The 20,885-nt window shown below is 36.0% G+C and overlaps 1 protein-coding gene across 1 annotated transcript in view; it reads right to left on the bottom strand.

Annotated features, from left to right (window-relative positions):
• Nucleotides 1-20,885, bottom strand: part of Orc3 (origin recognition complex subunit 3) — a 283,514-nt gene that overhangs the window by 42,984 nt on the left and 219,645 nt on the right. Inside the window, exon 17 of the mRNA XM_090412057.1 lies at nucleotides 8,021-8,159. Within this exon, the coding sequence (XP_090268183.1) occupies nucleotides 8,021-8,159 (139 nt within the window). The remainder of the gene's footprint in view (nucleotides 1-8,020; nucleotides 8,160-20,885) is intronic.

Below are 20,885 nucleotides of genomic sequence, written 5' to 3'. Positions count from 1 at the left end.
ATTTTTCACTGTGCTGTTTCAATTTGTAATAAGGACCAACTTTTTCTGTATGTTAGCTGCCTTCTTTAATGAAAAAACCTATACTTCTGTGGGCCCACATACACAAAACGTTTCGATGCAAAATTCCCCATTTTGAAATATGCTCACATTACTCTCCTTTAAGCTGTACGCCATTCAAGAAATAGCTACTCCTTCCTTTCTTTGATCACTATTGCTCAAATACAGCATCTTCTTATTTAGTAGGATCTTATCTTGTTTAATTCCTTGTCTTGGTAATAACAATTATGCCAAAATATATTTCTCAAATTCTCATGCCAGTTCCACCTCTCTCCATTAGTACTTCAATTCTGCTGGTGTTGATTTTTTTTTTTAATTTATTTATTTTTAATGACTACACACTGGTTCCTTGCAAAGGCCATTGGATACAAATTCTACTCATCTGCACTTCTGCTTCTCTCTCATCTAGATGGTACCACTACCAAAACACTTAAACACAAAGCTAACTGTTTAGCATCACTCTTTCCCTTTAATTTCTTCATAGATGACTAGCGCAAATGGCTAACCAGAAATTGAGCACCATATGTACCCATGTGCTTTTTCAGCAAAAAATTACATTAGATTAGTTGTTTAGTATTCTAAACTAATTACATTAGTTTAGAATACTAAACAACTTGGACATTAAAAATACTTCTGGTCCGAATGGCATTTCTCCAATTGTACTCAAACATTGGGCTCCAGAACTAACATCTGTCTTCTATTGTCTCTCTATAATAACATATTTTTCAGGAAATAACAACGTATACTAAATATTAATTATAACTTTAAGGAAATGTAACCTTACAACTACTTACACACACACACACACACACAAAATTGGCATCCTTTACAAAGGGTAGTCTGAAAAGTTCTTGGCCTAACAATGAAAAAACGAATTTATAATTTCAATTTATTTTTATTTTTCAACATAATCTCCCTTAAGACTAATACATTTATTCCAGTGATGCTCCAGCACCATTATCCAAACCCTGTAGTGGTTCTCAGTAAGATCTGCAAAATACCCCTCTACAGCTGCAATGGAATAGAGTGGATGTTCCAACAATTCATAGTGCAGATCCCTTAATTTTCCCATCTTTCATCAGGACAATGCACCTGTCCACAAAACACTTTTGTGGACAGGTGCATTGTCCTGATGAAAGATGATTTTTTTCTTCTGCAAACAGGGTCTTTTCTCACAAATTTTTTCATCTAGTCTGGTTAAAAGATTGGAATAACATTTCCTGCATTGTTTTACCCTTTTCCAGATAATTAATAAACAAAATGCCTTGAACATCCCAAAACACCGATGCCATGACCTTTCCTGCTGATGGAACCAATTCTGTCTTCTTTGGCGTTGAACAATCAGCTCCTGTCCACTGTTTTGACTACTGTTTGGATTCTGGTGTGTAATGGTGAATCCAAGTCTCATAGTTTCGACCTTTATTGAGGACTCTTCAGCGGGAGCCAGGCCCAAGTGGAGATACCAGGCAGAAGCATTAGCAAGGTCATTTCTACCTATAGGAGTTGCCAAACGGTGTGCCACCTTTTTATTAAATTACTCTGGATTTAGAGAAAGATGTTGAAAGTTTATTTTTTATTTGGTTAGACTATAATAAATTTAGTTTAATCCTTTATCCAAGTGTGAGCAAACAAAGTTTGTGCCTGAAAGTATCTTCAGGACTGGGGTAAGGTGACACAATACTGGGCAACTCGTTGCAAAGGTGGAGCAAGCTAACATTACAACTATCTCAGTATCTCCCATAATGCAAAACACATCTCCTTGTGGATATGTATAATATTATGCATTAAGGGAAGGGCCACTAGTTTCGACCTTTATTGAGGTCTCTCCAGTGGGAGCCAGGCCCAAGTGGAGATACCAGGCAGAAGCATTAGCAAGGTCATCTCTACCTATAGGAGTTGCCAAACAGTGTGCCACCTTTTTATTAAATTACTCTGGATTTAGAGAAAGATATTGAAAGTTTTTTTCCACTTGGTTAGACTATAATAAATTTAGTTTAATCCTTTATCCAAATGTAAGCAAACAAAGTTGGAAATGAAATTTCTTCAGGACTGAGGCAACTCGTGGTAAAGCTGGACCAAGCGCTCATCACTCCTCGTCTTAGTATCTCCCATAATGCAAAGCACATCTCCTTGCGGACATGTATAATGCTATGCATTAAGGGAAGGACTACCCTGACTGGTTTCAACCTTTATTGAGGTCTCGTCAGTGGGAGCCAGACCTAGAGGTGGTGATACCAAGGTGGAAGCAATGGAGAAGTCATATTTACCTATACGAGTTGCCAAAAGATGCCTCACTTTATTATTAAATGATTCTGGATTTAGAGAAAGATGTTGGAAGTTTTTTCCCACTTGGTTAGACCTTAGTCCTGAAGATAAACAGGAGAAAGAAAATACCTGCCGAAGAAATAAGATTCAGATAGAACGTGGTATCTGCAACCTTCCAAACTATATCACCAATATCAACAATGTCAGACTGGATGTAGCCAGTGTTCTCGCCAAAGCAAGACCACCAAAAACCAACCTATCCAAAGGAGAACATAAAGCTCTACAAGAAATGAAGAAAAACAAAGAAATAGTAATCACCAAAGCTGATAAGGGAAATGCCACTGTGGTTCTCAACCAAACTGACTACACAGGTAAGCTTAATGCTTTATTGTTAGATGGGGCTACCTACCTCTCTATTGAGTATAATCCCACCAGCTTCCAAATTAGAATACTCCAAAGGCTCCTTAAGAAGGTCACTTCTTGGCCTGTGGAAGTTACCAACAAACTAAAATCTTTTAACTCTAGATCCCCCAAATATATGGACTTCCAAAAATACATAAACAAAATGTGCCATTACGTCCCATAGTGGAATGGCATTGATTCCCCCACATACAAATTAGCCAAACATTTAGCCAAATGCTCACACACACTATACTGGCAATACACCATCACATATAAAAAACTCAGCCCACTTCAAAGCCAGTATAGAAAATCTCTCACTCCAACATACTGACATAATTGTCAGTTTTGACGTCTCCTCCTTATTCACAAATGTCCCACTCAAGGAAACCTTAGAGTTCATCCAAGCAAAATTTCCTCCTGATATCTCAGCCCTATTTCAGTTCACAATGAACTCAGGCTATTTCGTTTGGCAAGGAAAATTCTATAAACAGAGGGGACAGCCATAGGTTCACCACTCTCTCCATCCCTGGTCAACTTCTTTATGGAGACTTTTGAAGAGAAAGCCTTAAATTCAGCCCTAAAAACCCACTGATTGGCTTCGCTACGTTGATGATGTGTTCGCTATTTGGCCATATGGCTGAGATACGCTCCACTCCTTAACACACTTAAACAACCAACACGACAGAATCCAGTTCACCTTGGAAAGAGATGAAAACAACAGTCTCCCTTTGCTAGATACTCTAATCACTCGCTAACCTGATGGATCCTTGGTTTTCTCAGAAAACCCACCCATACAGACAGATATATTCACCAGCAACCCCCCCCCCACAACAACAACACGGGGTTATAAAAACACTATATAACAGGGCAAAATTAATCTGTTCAGATGACGATGCCCTAACCACTGAACTAAACCACATCCTTAACACTTTCTTAGCCAATGGCTACAACCCCACAAAATCCAAAAAATATAAAAACCAGTTAACCCCCCCCCCCTCCACCCTTCATAACAAAGATTACATTAAATCCATCACCATTCCCTATATCCGGGGCACCTCTGAAAAGTTAACCAAAATCTTAAAAAAATACGACCTGACTTCTTGTTACAAACCATATAAAAAATTGGCATCCCTTATCCGCTCCACCAAAGACCAACCACTGCCTCTAGACCTACTTGGGGTACAACAGGTCCCTTGCAGCTTTAAACTGTCCTACTTTGGTCAAACAGGCAGGACAGCAAATGTCAGGATTTCGGAAAACAAAGACTACATCTGGTTTCACCAGTACAGTCACTCTGGGCTCGCAGACAATGCTCTGGATACCCGCCACAGAATACATTGGAAGAAAGCCACATTAATATACCGCAGCAAATTTTAAAAAAAAAGATTGTTCATGGAATCAGCCTCAGCTCTAAAAACTTTCCAAACCTCAACAAATTTGGGTGCATGAGATTGTCCCAAATTTGAAAAGCTTGCATCTTGAGAACTTCAGCCCAACGGCCAAGACAACCCAATAGAGCCTGCTAGGGGTGCACCTTTAGGACTCTAGTAAGAGCAGTAGTTTACTCTTTTCTGCTTCATTTGCTTTTTGTAGTGCCTGCGTGCACGTGTCATTGTTGTATGTTCCCATGAAGATGACAATGTGACATTGCTGAAATATAGGAGGTATTTATTAAATCATCATCATCATCATACGTATCAAGGATTTAGGCCTAGTATGGCCTGTTCCGGCCTTAGAAGTCATCGTTGAATCGTTTAAGAGGACGTCCTGGTTTTCTTTTTCCTAATGGCTTGTACTTTAAGGCTTGTTTTGGTAATCTTTCTGTTTTCATTCTTTGAACGTGTTCCATCCATCTATGTTTATATTTTTTTATTTTTTCAATCACTGGTTCTTGGTTTAATTCTTTCATAATATCTTCGTTTCTTTTGTGATCAAATAGGGTATACTTTGCAGTTTTTCTCATAAACTTCATTTCTGCTGTTGTTAATCTTTGTTTGTCTTTTTGTTTTATTATCCAGATTTCACTTCATACATTAAGACAGGTAGGGCTAATGTATTGTATACTTTTAGCCTGGTTTGTTTTTGAACTAGGTTTGGTTTAAATATAGAGTTAATTACTCCTGTTATTTTTAAATATTTTGCAATTTTTATGTTTATATCTTTTTCATTTTCATAAGTGATCATACATCCTAGGTAGTTAAATGAATTCACCTGTTCTAAGATCTTGTTATCTAATACTATTTTAGTTCTTGCTGGATCTTGTCCTTTAAAGGCCATAGTTTTTGATTTTTCTGTTGATATTATCATACCATAATCTTTGGATATCTCATTTAGATTTAAAATAGCTTTCTGTAAGTTATCTTCAGAATTTGTAATTATTATTTGGTCGTCTGCAAAGAGGAGAGTGTTTAGGTTAACTGCAGGTGAAAGTTTATTGAAGTATTTATTAAAGTTTCTTTTAATTAATATTCCAGTATACCTTGTAAATTCCTTCAATAATTTAATAGTCGTGTTACCAATATATTGACATATATGACTTACAATGGCAATTCCATTAATGTCTTCACCAAATACCACACCAACAGCCCAGGGTGTTATTGCTGCATTTAAGACATTAGCTAAGAAATGCTTTTGCTCAGGTCAGGTTACTGATAATACCGATGGTAAGGAAACCTTCAGACTTTTGAAAGGAATATAATATCTTGCATTTTACAAAGAATGTAGATGTAGCATGGGGTACGTATTTCAGCATGGAGTGTACGAATGGTGTACACTCTATGCTGAAAATATATGTTCATTTTCAGTTCAAAATACATGTTCATTAAGTTTAGGGTGAAAAAAATTTGCAGAGATACTTGCACATGTTAATAAGTTGGTTGTTTGAGGAAATGGACTCTAATATGGAGAGATTTAGCAAAGTGCATATCAAGCTGCAATTGCTTGATAGAGAAATCCATGCAGAAATTGGATGAATATGATGTTCATAAGTCAGTGAGACTGACTGGATAAAATGGTTGCGAAAAGGTAACTGATGGAGGTTGAAAGAGACATTGTGATAGGATGGCATATTGCAGGCCTATCTGTTCAGCAAACTGCTGACAAATTGGCCATCCCAGATCAACAATCAGCAATACCATACTGAGATAGAAGCACAGGTAGTCAACTATAAGTGCTACCTGCAGTGGATGCATCACACTTACTGAGCGTGACCATAGGGTGCAATGAAGAATAATATGTAAAACCACCATTCTTTGGCAGACATACTAAATGTGGAGTTCTAGGCATCTGCACAAAAACATTCAGAACCGAGGCTCACAACATGGGGTTTTCATGGTAGGACTGCAATATGCAAGCCCCACATTACCTAAACAAGCATGCAACATTATCTTCAGTGGTGCAAAGGGCATGTACAGTGGGACATGGAAGTTTGGAAAGCTGTGTCATGTAGCAACGAATCGTGCTACACCCTCTACCAAGCAGACAAATGGGTGTGAGCATGGCAGATACCCAGTGAACATCTCTTACCAGAGTGTGCGACCCCAATCCCAAATTTGGAGTTGGTAGTGTGATGGTATAATCCTTTTTTTCCTGGTTTAGCCTCCGAACTCTGTCTATAGTGCCACGAACATTGAACTCCGAGAGAGGTAAGGTATCTGATCATTCTGAACAATACAATGCTTTCTACTTTGTGGGGTTTCAACAGAACTGATCTTGTCTTTTTCAGAAGACAATGCACTGTGTCAATAAGGCTGGTGCTGTAAATGCATGGTTTGTGGACATGAACGTCACCATACTTGACTGGCCTCCATAGAGCCCTGATATCAAACCGATTGAACATCTGTGGGATGAACTGGAGTATCAGATGAAGTCAAGTAACATGGGTCCCACAACAGTCCAAAATTCCCACTGATCGCTATCATGTGCTTGAAAGTATGCCCTGTAGAATTGTTGTGATCATTGCAGTGAAAGGAGATCATATATTTTATTAAGGTGGGTGCCATGGCTGTTTGTTATTCACACTACAGTCCATTGACTTTTTCCAAGCAGCATATTTCCCATATTTGAATAGTAAAAGATGTACTACCTTATTTTTAAAATACTCTTGATTAGAGCTAGCGGTTGAAAGTTTTTTCACTTGGTTATGAATTAAATTAAAGATGTCAGGAAATTTACTTTAACTTTGGTATTAATTTAATTCATAACGAAGTGAAGAAACTTTCAACAACTGTCCACGATGATTTCAACATCTCTGCCCTCATTAGTTACTCCAAGCATAATTTCACCAATATAATATGCCATTGAGTATCTCATCATGCAAAAGTGCATAACTTTATACTTACTAACTTTGAATTAACAGACATTATCATCTGTCCACACTTCCAGCCTATTCAGATCATCCTCTAAATGCTGTATATCGGTAGCATCTCTGATTGCCCTACTTATCAGGCCCTTTCCAGTATCATTAATATATAGATTAAAGAACAATAGTCCAAGGACTGATTCCTGAGGCATGCTATTGGTCATCTTAAATCTGGACGCTTCACTTTCCCTTCCATATACTATTTTTTGATACCTGCCCATCAGTCACCCACTTATCCAACCCAATAGTTTATATTCCAATGCCATATTTTTTCCAGTTAATGCAGCCTTCCATGCAGTATCCTATCAAATACATTAGCAAAGTACAGTATCATTGCATATCTTTTTCCTTTATTTAACTCATCCATAACATTATTATAAAATATGGGCAAATTATTCATTCATTCATTAAAGATAAAATATTCTAACAACATATGTATAACATGAATATCTATAAAAAGCTTTTTATGTGATGAAATATTTTGAACGGTAGATTGCCATTTGGATTTTGCATCTCAAAATGCATTAATGGATGGATTGTGGGTTGTGCAGAATGGAATTCCCTCCCACATTGAGACCTTGGAGGTTTCATATAATAATAATAAAGCTGTCTAACTCAATTTCCATCATCAAAACATTTTAACCTGTTTATCCATGTTTGTTGCATGTGCAATGTTTTATAGAAATTATCTAAATATATAAGCCGATTTTATTTATTATAGCAGCTAGTGGAAATTTTAACTGTTAATTTTTAAAATCTAAAAGTGGAAAATTAACAGTTCATATAAAACTATCAATTTTCAAAAAAATTCATCTGACTTTTAGACAAGGAAATTCTGACAAAAACTTCAAAAGCCTTTTTCTTTAATTTATTTAGAATAACTATTTTTAACGAACCTGAGTGTTTCTCTCAAATTATCAAAAAGAGATTACTTACTTTTAAATATGAATGAGGATTCACTAAAGCTCTTTGTAATGCTACTCTTGGAGCAGCCATGAGATATTTCTTGATAGTACCAGCATTGTCAAAATAGAATATTTCATAGAACGGCAAAGATGTCGGAGGCACAATTTCTCTAGGAATCACAGTAGTATAATATTACTAACAATGCAATGAAGTTTTAAATTTTAAGTATAAAATTAATATTTCAAAACTATAACAGAAGCTTACTATAAGTCTATTGCAGTGGTGTTCAACCTTTTTTACTACCCAAGCTACTTTTCTATAAAAAGTTATTCGGCGATCTACTCTCTTATATAGATCATGTTCTCCCAACCTAATATCTGATTACTCTAAAAACTTTATTTGTATATTTAAAAATTTATTTATCACTTTAATTATTTTAATACAACAACAACAAAAAATTTATATATATATATATATATATATATATATATATTGGAATAAAATATTTCTTTCTCTATTTTGGAAAACCAAAGTTAGAAAAAACAACAGATTGATTACAAACTCACAAGTTACAGGAAATGCTGGTTGATTAAAAAAAAAAAAAAGTTGATGTAAAATGGCATTATTTGGACCTCGCAATATTTTCATAGTCAAGTTGATATGAAGAAGTGGCCAATCGCAGACAATCATCCAAATGATCATTTGTAATTAGGTTTCTTAATTGATTTTTTATGATGGTCATATCTGAAAAAGCAGATTCTGACAAGTATGTTGATCCGAAACACGACAGAATTTTTTACGCAATATCAGTCAATATTGGGAATTTTTCATGTGCACACTTCCAAATGATTTTATTGATTTTAAATGTAAACTATTCTGAATGTTTATTATCTCAAGTTCTACTTCAGCTTGGTTTATATCAAACAGCCCACTAATTTTATTTGAAATTTCTGTGATGTTCGAGTTTTCTTGAAATGGATTATTGATAAAAGATACAATCATCATTTCAGTTTTATTAAAATCTTTAAATCTTGAATTTATTTCTTCCTCAACTAATTCTATTTCACGAATCAATTCTTTTAAATCACAGCGAAGCATTTCTTGATTTTGTTCAAAAAATTTTAATAAATATGGGAGATGTCTAAATTTGCGGTCATTTATATTTTTCTTTAATAAAAGTAAGTATTGTTAGAAAGTTTTAATTGAACTTAACATGTCAATTAAATTTTTATCTCTACCTTGTAACTCTAAATTTAAATTGCTTAATTTCGTACAGAAATCTACTAAAAATGATAAGTGTAACAACCATCTTTTATCACTCAATTGTGGATAAATATCTCCTTTTTCATCAAGAAAATTTTTTATATCGTTAATTAATACAAGAAATCTTTCTAAAAATTGACTTCTGCTGAGCCAGCGATCATTATTGTACAACAAAGTTCCCTATCATCATCTGTCTGTAAATTAAATAACTGCCATTGCAGGGCTTTTCCTCAGATAGAATTTACAATTTTAAATGTAATATAGAAAACATCTTTTGTGTTTAATCTTTTACTACATGGTGAATAATAGTGGTACGTTAAAAAATCTGGATATTTGTCATCGTTTTTACATAATGAATTTAATAATAGTGGTACGTTAAAAAATCTGGATATTTGTCATCGTTTTTACATAATGAAATGAAGCCTGATTTATTACCTATCATTGCAGGAACACCATATCAGTAGTAATAGACACAAGTTTAAAAAGCAGACGTTTGTGTTGTTTCACAAATTCATCAAATGCTGAAAAAATGTCTTCTCCCCTAGTCCTTCCCAATAATAGTATAATTTTCAAAAGTTCTTTTTTACTTGAATAATCTTGAAATACCATGCAAATAAATACCATTAACTGAGCAATATCAGTGAAGTCATTTGATTCATCAAATTGTAATGAAAACGCAACAAACTGGTGAATGTCTGATATTAACCTGGCTTGGAAACTTTTCTCCGGCAATTTGAAACCTTGTCTGCAGCCTAGAAGTAGTCTCTCTCTAGACGTCTGGAACTGAGAAGTTCCTTTCTGGAAGCGGGAAACTCCTCTCTCAAGCAACGTGGATCCAGGCAGTCTCTCTGATGGCGACTCTGGACTGGGCGGCCTCCTCTCTGACAGTGATTCTGGAACTGAGATCCCTTCTGCTTGCTTCAGTCCCTTTTTATTAGGCCTCCTCTGAGACCTCGCATGAAGTTTGGCAACTCCCAAAGAATCAGTATGAGTCTTTCATCTTAAGTTTCAAGTTCGGCATGCCTTTTGTTCTCCTCTGCTTTCTTTTGATTGTAAGTTGCTGGCCATTGGAAAGTTGTTTGAACTCTTTCTGAATGACTTCGGAGATGTTTACACTTAGAGCCTGCAAACCTTTCTCATACATACAAGTTTCAATAATAATCTTTCTAATGCCGCAATGTACAGCTTCGGCGACAAAAACATTGCCTTTGTTTTTAACACTCTAACACAGGGGTCTCCAAACTTCTTTGACCGTCGACCCCTTCAAGAGTTTCTTGACTTTTTATTGACCCCCTCTATTTTACTATTACGTAATTATAATAGGACAAGCAAAAAAGACACTTATGTAAGTTTTTACATTGCTTATTTTATAGTTAGTGTTTATTGTATGTATAATATAGTATATATTATTGTAAAAACTTGATGTTACGAAAATTAATAAAATCTCTAGTACATCGATTTTTATTGTAGGAACACACCTTAAAAACCTTGTATATAATGTATCTATGTTTTGTATGTATAAACTTTGTATAAAGATCAAAATAAGCCCAAAGGGAATTAACTCACTCATTGTTTAAGAGCAGAAGTAGGATGTTTGAAACCAAGGGTAGTGTCTGTAAGTCAGCAGTTCCTTTTGAAACGTATTTATGAGTCCTGTAGCAGGTGACCTTCAAGGTCAGTATTGAAGAGGGACGGCCTCCATCAGTCGGAAAGTCTCGCAGGCCACACAGCCGGATTAAGGACATCAAAGGGGAGGAATAGGATTTTGTCAGTGAAAGTTCGAGAACCGCCAGTCACATGCTGTTGTACGGGGTTCTTGTAACTACGCGCAAGACATGTACGGGGACATTTGGGGTCCAATAAACTTAACCCAAAGTGCAGCGGTATTGAGAATATAAGGCTTCGAATTTTGTTGAGAAGGAAATTTCTGTTTTCATCTTGCGTGATCTGTCCACAAGAGGTCGAGAAGGAGAGGTGTCGATTAGTTCCGGAGGGGGGGGGGGGGGGGAGAGATGGGAGTTTCCAGTCCGAAGCCAAGAATAAACCGGGGGGTTACAGCCTAAGGGGAAATCTTGCCGTATTGCTTCTAGCCTTGCTGCTCTGTTTGAATATGCAGGCCCACCAACCTACGCAGTTCCTCACCGGTCAGTTCAAGATGCCGGAAGAAATCTATCCAGTATCCCGATGGCTGACGCGATTCCTTAACGTTGCCCTGTGACTCCCATCAAGGAAAAGAAGAAAACACGGAACGGAGAAGAAACCCCTGAAGCCCTGGAAAAGAAACAAGGAAGAAGGCATATGCAAGACAGTCAAAGACCCATGTGAGTCTGAATGTTAATTATTTTATGTTTGTGATTTAAGAGAATTCCCCTCAATGAACTGTTGAACTATTTCATATAGAAAAATAGTGGGTTTAAGGTACATGAACGCTCGTAGATTTGTGTAAAAAATTATTGAGTTTAACGTGAGCGTAGTTAATTTCCCTAAGAAAGATTGGCCCAATTAAGATTTCCTTTAATTAATGTGTGTTAATTAATTGCTTATTATCACAGAGTTGTTTTAATCAAAGGGAATAAAATATGCCAATGTGATTATCAGTCAATTAAATAAGTCTTTAAGATGAGAATCTAAGAGTCATATAATCTGTGTGTGGTGCATGGTTGATGACTAATTACGATTGTTAATGCGCACCTAGAAATTTGTTCTGTGTGAATAATATTTAGTATTTGTGATATAGAATATAGAAGGAAAAAAATAAGAGAGTTCACTAAGTATTACATTTGAGTAATTATTCAAGATTAATGAATTTCTTGTATGAATGAAGATTTGACTTCATGTATTGTATAGTAACTTTTAGATCAGTAATTAAATTTTGTTTATATATTAGTACATAATGGTTTGGTCTCATTTTCTTGTCTTTTACAATGCACTGATTCAAAAATAAACTCGGATCTGACAAGTGGGAACCCAAAGATTATTAGAGTCCTTTTTGAAATAAACAGAGAGTTAGAGGGCCAGGACTGCAAAGCAAATTGATAACTTGGGGATGATAAAGAGATTTTGTTGTGAAAGATTTAATAACCTACTGATGATATATGACACTGTTGCAGCATCACTTGGATATATATATATATATATATATATATATATATATATATATATATATATATATATAAGTAAAGCATCCATACAAGAATGAGAAAAGGGCTAATAATAGAAAACAAGAAACAACATAATAACAATCAATAAATAGCACCCCCCCCCGTTTACATTATTATATTGGCTTAACATCAAAGGGATACGTTTTTGTGTTTGATATCCTTCTTAACATTACATATTTGATAGGAGGGATAAATAATATATAAAATTTAATTTAGATAATAAAATAACAATAATACAATCGTCCTTATATATATGAAAATAAGACTTTTATTAACTTAGTATACAATTTACTAACGTTGTCAACGTGAAGGGTGTGCTTCGTGACTCTTGACAAGATTAGCAATGTTGGGTTCAAAATGAGTAAGTTTCAGCCTTAAATCGCCACGGAATTCTATATCTAGGTTATTTTTTTGCTTTGTTAAAATGGAATTAACATGGCTGAAACCAATGCAAGCAAAAAGGGGAGTACCACTTCAGAAAGTTTTGGATATTTTTCTACATTTATATTCATCCAAAAGTAACTTAAAGTCCTATTTTTAAAAAGCGTCTTAGCTTCATGATCAACTGACAATTCAATAAGTTCATCTTGTAAGTTACATTCGATATTTTCAATATCTGCAGAAAATGGCGTGATAACCCAATCTGGAATGTGCATGTTTTCAAAATCTGGAAAGCGCAATTTAAAATCATCGCTCAAATTTTGAAGATGTTTTGTATATTTCTAAGTCTTCATCTTTTACTTCCAATTGCTGTAGATTTGAAAAGTACTGAAACTCTTTTCATAACAATGATGATTTAAATAAGGCTAATTTAGCTTGGAAGCCTAAAAGAATCGTCCAAGCTTGAATAATCGTGACATCTTTACCTTGTAGATGGGTCTGTAAGTCATTAAATTTTGAAAATAAGTCCTCCAAGTAGCAAATATGATTCTTATTTCTCTTCAGTTCATCACTCAAAAACAAATTAACAGCTGTAAGAAACTCTAGAGCTGAGTCGAACAACTCAACAAATCTTTGTAGACTTGCACCTCTAGACAACCATCTTACTTCAGTATGCAAGAATAATTGGTTTGATACTTCCTTTTTTTCACAAAGTTTGGGAAACAACCGCGATTTAAGAGGATGAGCACTAATTTGATTAACAGATTTAAAATAAACTCTTAGCGTATCATGCAGTTCGTCACTGAGAGTTTTTGCCACCAAATAGTTTCTGTGCAACACACAGTGAATAGTATGTACACTATGAACTTTTTCTTTCAGAAAGGCAGCGAAGCCTCGATAATGGCCCACCACTGCAGGTGCGGCATCTGTGGCAACTGCTGTTATATTAGTAAATGGAATATCATACTTATTTAAATATTTCTCCAATCGCTGAAAAATTGTCAACCCTGTTCCATCACTTTCAAGATATTTTGCAAATAAAAATTTGTCAATAATTTGATGTTTGGTTTTTCTATATCTTACATAAGCCATAAGAATAGAAGAACTATTGAATGTAGATTCATCAAGTTGGATGGGGAACTTACTATTTTTGAGTTCTGATACTACAGTTTTTTCTACATCTTCAGCCATTTCACCAATATGCCTTTTCACGGTATTCACACTCAATGATAAACATTTTAAGACAGGGACAGAATCTTTTTTCATTATGCTTTCAATTACTTCTTTGATTGCAGGTATAACAATCTCCTCTGCAATTGTATATGGTTTTCCTTTTTTTGCTATATTAAAAGAAATATTGTAGGAGGCTGTTAATCCTTGTTTATTGTCAGCTTCAGCAGGTGCTTTCATAAATGATTTTATAGTTGTTCAATATGTGTATTTCTCTTTCAGTTCTTTAAAAAAAGACCAAGATATTCATCTTTCTTATCGGGATGGAGTTTGAAGATGATCTTTCATTTTTGCTGGTTTCATTGCATCATTACTAAAAGTTTTTTCACAAAGAAGACACAGGCCTCGTTTCGTTTCTTAATGAAGCAATACACCCAAGTTTCAATTATTCTAACAAATATTGTCAGCATTTCTTTTTAGAATCTGAAGCTGCCATTGTGGTTACTGCGGTTGTAACAAAATAATTAAAATTGAAGTCAGGAAGCAAAAGTAATGTCTAAATAATATACCTACTCACATATTTCTATAGGATGTACAAAACTACCAGCCCTGCTCACCTCTTCAACATAGAGAAGTTTAGTTTGTGAATGAATAACGATTGAATTATGATATGTATGTCGATGCGCAAAAATGAGACTGGGACCGAATATGTGTAAGTATAAGTAAACAAGCAACCGCGCACGTGTTGCAATCTCGCTCCCGCCGAGCCGGAACCACCGACATCTGTTTATTGGTAAATACGTCATTTTGGCCTACTTGATTGGCCTCCTTAACTATTTTAATGACCTTGCTCCATTTTACAGGTCATATTCATGTCACTGCTCCCACGATTCACTCTTAATTGCATTGTCATTCAGGATGGAGGTAATCCAAGTTAACCGAATTAAATATTACCCATACAATGATGTCTTATATTTTTCTATCGACCCCTGGGGGTCGATATCGACCACCTTGGCGACCACTGCTCTAACATATTCTTATTAAAGCAGTATTTACAGTTAGCTTCAAAAGAGTTATTTACAAAAACATCTAATACAAACCATACCGAGACAAACAAAGTTTATTTTTTTACAATATTCACATGGAACTTAAAAAAATCGATGTAATGTGCTTTGGAATATTTAATATTTAAGCTACAATCAAGTTTTTACACTTTACTTATAATCGTATTCACTTGGCTCGCTGTTTGACTTCCACTGATCCAAATTAATTCATTTACCCGGACTTATAAGAAAATTACTGATTTGACAATTTTAACGAAAAATAAATAAACAATAGCAATACACTTAAAGCGAATTAAAAATAATACAAAATAATGATAAATAAAATATTATGTTTTCAGTTTTAATTAAATTTGTAAGTAAGGAGGAATACACAAGAGATTAACCAAAAATCGCTCCTCGATCGACAGGTTGAACACCCCTGGTCTATAGGGACCAAAGAAACGGTTTGTTATAGGAAAAATACCCCCCCCCCCCCATAATAAACTAGCTTCTCAATTATAAAGTGCTCTGCACTGCAGGATTCCAAGGCATGTATGACAGTTATGACTGTTAGCATTTGTACGTGTACTATTTTTTGTACTGAATACATGTACTTCATTTTTAATATTATTCTGCCCTTGATTTTCTTTAGTTTCTCCTATTGGTAGTCTAGTCTACCAGCTTTGCTAATTATCCATTTCCGATTTAAAAAGCCATGTTCACTAAAAACCATGCCTAAATAGCTGAAATGTTTTACTTGTTTTATACATTGTCCACCAAGAATGTCACACTGATGTTTTCCATTTCCTGATAATTTCATAGTTTTTGTTGAAAATTAAACAGTCCACATAAATTAAATAAAACTAAATTTAATATAAATTGCTGATTAACTGATTTTTATTGCTAATTTTCAGATCAAATTTCTAATACCTATTCAATTCAGTTTAGAGACCCCCTGAAGACTTTTAGTGGATTTATTTAAAAATTTAATACCACCTGTATGAAGTGTTTATTTATTAATATGAGTGACACCTCCAAGGAGTCCAAGTGCTCATTGGGAAAGGGCACTCTAATCTACTCCACTATACACATCTCACTGTCTCCACTTAATCCTTCAAGTGATTGAGATGAACACCTTGGATTTTGAGATCAGTTTTTGTGCAGCTTTCCTTCATAATATGATCAATATAGATATTGATTAACAGCAGAGATAGCATGCATCTTCATCTTACACACTTCATTTGACTCAGTAGTTCAATTCTAACTGCTGACTTAAATATAGGTCATCTATATATTTGCTCTAAGAGGGTGGTCTGAAAAGTTCTCGGCCTAATGAAAAAAGGAATTTATAATTTCAAAATTATTTTTATTTTTCAACATTTTGAAAAATAAAAAAAAGGTAATCCCAACAGATCAAGTGGCGCAGCAACAGCGGATGCTGTGCGCAGATTTTAAAATAAAGTTGAAGATAAGAAACCTTTGGTAGCCATGGGAGGAAGAAAATTAAGTGGTTTCACTTAAAAGAAGAGAGTGTGAGGAACCGTTTTAGGGAGAAGGTGTTAGAGAGGATTTCGGATGGACTAGAAAGTGTACAAGACTGGTGGAGACATAATTCAAAGGTAATTCTAAGCTGTGCAATTGAGGTGCTTGGTGAAACATCCAGAAAGATTAGAGAGCAGAAGGAGGGTTGGTGGTGGAATAATAATGTACAAGAAGCAGTGACGGCTAAGAAGAAGGCAAAGCGGAAGCGGGACGAGTCAAGAGTGGAAGAGAACAGAGAGAAAAAGCGAGAAGCCAAGAGAGTTGTTGCACAGGCGAAAGCCATGGCATATCAAGACCTTTATGATCAATAAGAAACAAAGGAAGGACAGAGAAAGATTTATTGATTGGCAAAATGTAGAAATAAGGCATCAAAGAACATCGTACATGTGAGACAGATCAAAGACTTGGGAGGAAGGATATTAAGGAGGGATGTGGATATAAGAAATAGATGGAGAATATACTTTGAAGGGCTTTTGAATGAAGAAAATTCAAGGACTCACAGAGAAGATGGGAAGCCTAATGAGGCTTCCCATCTAATAAGGTGCAAAACATTAGTAGAGTGGAAGTGAAGGAAGCATAAAGAGGATGAAGAATGGAAAATCAGTAGGCCCTGACAGGATCCCTCCACTGGGATCTGGAAGGCACTGGGGGAAGAGGGAATTGACCTGCTGGGGACCTGTTAATAAAAGTTTGTCAACAGGAAAATATACCTGAGGAATGGAGGCTTTGGCTTCATGCCTGGTCGATTGACAACGGATGCTATCTTTGGGTCACGACAGATGATGGAAAAGTTTCGAGAGAAGCAACGGGAGCTACATCTGGTATTTATTGATCTGGAGAAAGCATATGATAGAGTGCCAAGGCAAGAACTCTGGAGGTGTCTGAGGGAGTAGGTACTGGAGAAATATGTCAGGTTGGTGCAGGAGATGTACAGAAATGTGAAGACGAGAGTTCGAACCTGCCTGAGAGAGACAAAGTTTTCCAGTGACAGTTGGCTTGCATCAAGGGTCAGCATTAAGTCCGTTCCTGTTTAATATTGTGATGGAAGTGGTGAAGGAGGAAGACGCACCTTGGACTATGTTGTATGCAGAATCAAGAGAATAAGTGGCTAAACTGGAAAGTTGGAAGGTACTGGAAGAGAAATATGAGACTGAGCAGAAGTAAGACAGAGTATATGTGTTGCAAAGTGAATGGCAGCCAGGAGACAGATCTGGAGCTGGAAGGAAATGTCATCAGGAAGGTCAGTGACTTTAGATACTTAGGTTCAATAATGAAAGAGGATGGCGAGGCTGAGAAGGAAGTGGGATGCAGGATGGAGAGCGATGGCTGGAGTGCTATGCGATAAGAGGGTGCTGATCAATCTAAAAGGCAAAATCTACAGAACAGTAGTGGGACCAGCTATGACATATGCTATGGAAACTGTGGCTCTGAGAAAAAGTAACATCAGCAGGATGGAAGTAGCGGAGATGAGAATGCTTAGGTGGATGTATGGTGTGACCAGAAAGGATCGTCTGAGAAATGACTATGTAAGGGGAATGGTGAAAGTTATGAACTTAGGAGCAAAGATACAGGAGGCAAGGTTCAGATGGTTTGGTCATGTAATAAGGAGGGATGTGGATATAAGAAACAGATGGAGAATATACTTTGAAGGGCTTTTGAATGAAGAAAATGCAAGGAGTCACAGAGATGGGAAGCCTAATGAGGGGATGGTGCAGGGAGGAAAATGAGAGGAAGGAGGAGTATGTGGGAAGAAAGGTCATATAGATGGATGTGCAAGGCAGGAGGAAGCGCGCACGGCCAAAGAAGAGATGGAGGGAGATGGTGGAGGAGGACTTGAAGATGAACTTGGATGTAGCTACAGCCCAAGACAGGAAGTTGTGGAGGAGACTCACCACAAACAGCGACCCAACTTAAGTGGGAAAAGCTGCAGAAGAAGAAGAATTTTATTTTTCAACAAAATCTCCCTTAAGACTAATATATTTATTCTAGCGATGCTCCAGCACCATTATCCCATTCCTGTAGTTGTTCTCAGTAAGATCTGCAAAATATCCCTCTACAGCTGCGATCACCTCTTGATTCAAAGAAAAATGCTGACCAATGAGGAAGAGTTTTAGTTTTGGAAAGAGACAGAATTCAAAGGAAGCCGAATCTGGGGAAAAGGGTGGATGTTCCAACACTTCATAGTGCAGATCCCTTAATTTTCCCATTGGCAAAACACCTTTGTGGGCAGGTGCATTGTCCTGATGAAAGATGATTTTTTTTCTTCTACAAACTGGGTCTTTTTTCACGAATTTTTTTGTCTAGTCTGGTTAAAAAAGATATTCCCCGGTTATTGTTTTTATCCTTTTCAAGGTAATTAATAAACAAAATGCCTTTAGCATCCCAAAACATCGATGCCATGACCTTTCCAGCTGATGGAACAGACTTTGTCTTCTTTTGCACTGAACAACCGGCTTCTGTCCACTGTTTTGACTGCTGTTTAGATTCTGGTGTGTAATGGTGAATCCAAGTCTCATCCACAGTAATAAATCGACACACAAAATCAATTTTATTCTTGTTAAAATGTTCCAAGCACTGTTCAGAGATTTTCAAAAATGCAAGTGCATTTTTGATCTACTGTGAGCAAGTGTAGCACCCAACTTGCGCAAAACTTTTTCATTTGCAATTCTTCATGCAAAATATATCCTACACATTCTTTTGAAATGCCTATAGTCTCAGCAATTTCACGCACTTTGACTCGCCATTCATCTAATACCATATCGTGCATTTAATCGATGATTTCTGGTGTTGTTATACTTTTTGGATGTCCTTCACGTGGATTATCTTCAAGGCTGGTACGGCTACGTTTAAACTCGGCAGCCCATTTCGTAATAGTAGAAAACGAAGGAGAAGAGTGCCCATAAACTTTTATGAACTTCAAATGAATTTCTTTTGGTGCTAAACCTTCTTTTACAAAGAATTTTATAACTGCACAATACTCAATTTTATCCATTTCAAAGGATACAGACAACACTTTTGCTTCAGACAGCTGGTATTAAACAAACTACTTGATAGGAATGACTTGCAATTTCACATGGATGCTCATGACAGTTGTACCTACTTAGGGAAAAAAAAAAACTTGCTGATAGTGTTGCCATCTATGGTTGAGGTCAAGAACTTTTCCCAGACCACCCTCGTACATAACATCCTATTTACATCTTATAAATGTAGCATTCCGAACAGATTTCCTCTTGGTCTATCAGGTGCCTTTTCCCTAACTACAAACTTAAATAGTCCTTGTTATATTCTCATAATTTCTCAACTATCTGTTTACAAGTAAATATTTGATCCTGATAATCCCTGCTCAGCTTGAACCAAGCTTGTTCTTTCCTAAGTTTCTCTTTGTCAAATTTTTCTTAGTCTCTTCTCAAGTATGATTTCTTAAACCTTACACTTTTTTTTATGTGATTTCATCCACGTAAGGCTGTAAACTTATCATACACTAGTACTCTGAGTGGCTAAGGGCTAGACTATATATTAATTAGAATAATTTTAATTAATATTTCTGATATTTTGGCAAAGTCAAACTGCCATCATTAGGGAACAATGAACAAACTGATATATGCATGATTAAGTAATTACAATGGTTAAGTAAGACAGAAGAAGAAGAACAAATGCAAGTCTCAAGTACTAAATAGTGTTTCCTACTGGGATTATAAAGAGTGTTCTTGGTTGTTGGGCTGAAGTTCTAAGCATGAGTACTTCCCAGGTTTGAGGCAGTTTCGTGCAACCTAATTTGTTAAAATTTGGAAAGGTCCTTAAGGCTGAGGCAGATTCCAGGAAAAAATTCATATTTAAATATGCTCCTGTAGAATAATGTGGCCTTTCTTTAGAATATCCTGTGTCCAAGGCATGGTGAGCAAGCCCTGAGTGACCGTAGTGATAGAAATGGATGTTGTTCTTGTTTTTTCAACTCTGATCTTGTCTGTTTGGTCATAGTACGCCAACTTGTAACTGCACTTTCTTTAAGTGGTTACAAGATCATTTCTTAAGGATTTTTGATGGTTTTTCAGATGTGCCTCAGATATATAGGATGGTAAAAGATTTGATGTAGTCAATGTTCTGGAGATGGGGAGGGAGAGAGTGTGGTTCTAGTGTTTCAATATTTTTGGGATTTGGTGGATACTCTAGCTGTTGGATAAGGAGGTGTTGTGAATGTGTTCAAGTTTAGTGGTAAAGACACTGGTATCAGAACTATTTCATTTTACCCTGGTATATAGGATTTTTATAATTCCATACTATTGTGAACTGTTGCTGTTTTTTTCTTTTACTAAGGTGAGGATCATGGAATGTTGG

This window comes from Typopeltis vanoorti, chromosome 22, assembly GCF_054136105.1.
Source record: "Typopeltis vanoorti isolate ZY-2024b chromosome 22, IOZ_Tvanoo_1.0, whole genome shotgun sequence".
In the NCBI taxonomy this organism is placed as follows: Eukaryota; Metazoa; Arthropoda; class Arachnida; order Uropygi; family Thelyphonidae; genus Typopeltis; species Typopeltis vanoorti.
Note: the sequence above shows the minus strand (reverse complement) of the source record. Positions and strands in the feature narration are given on the sequence as shown.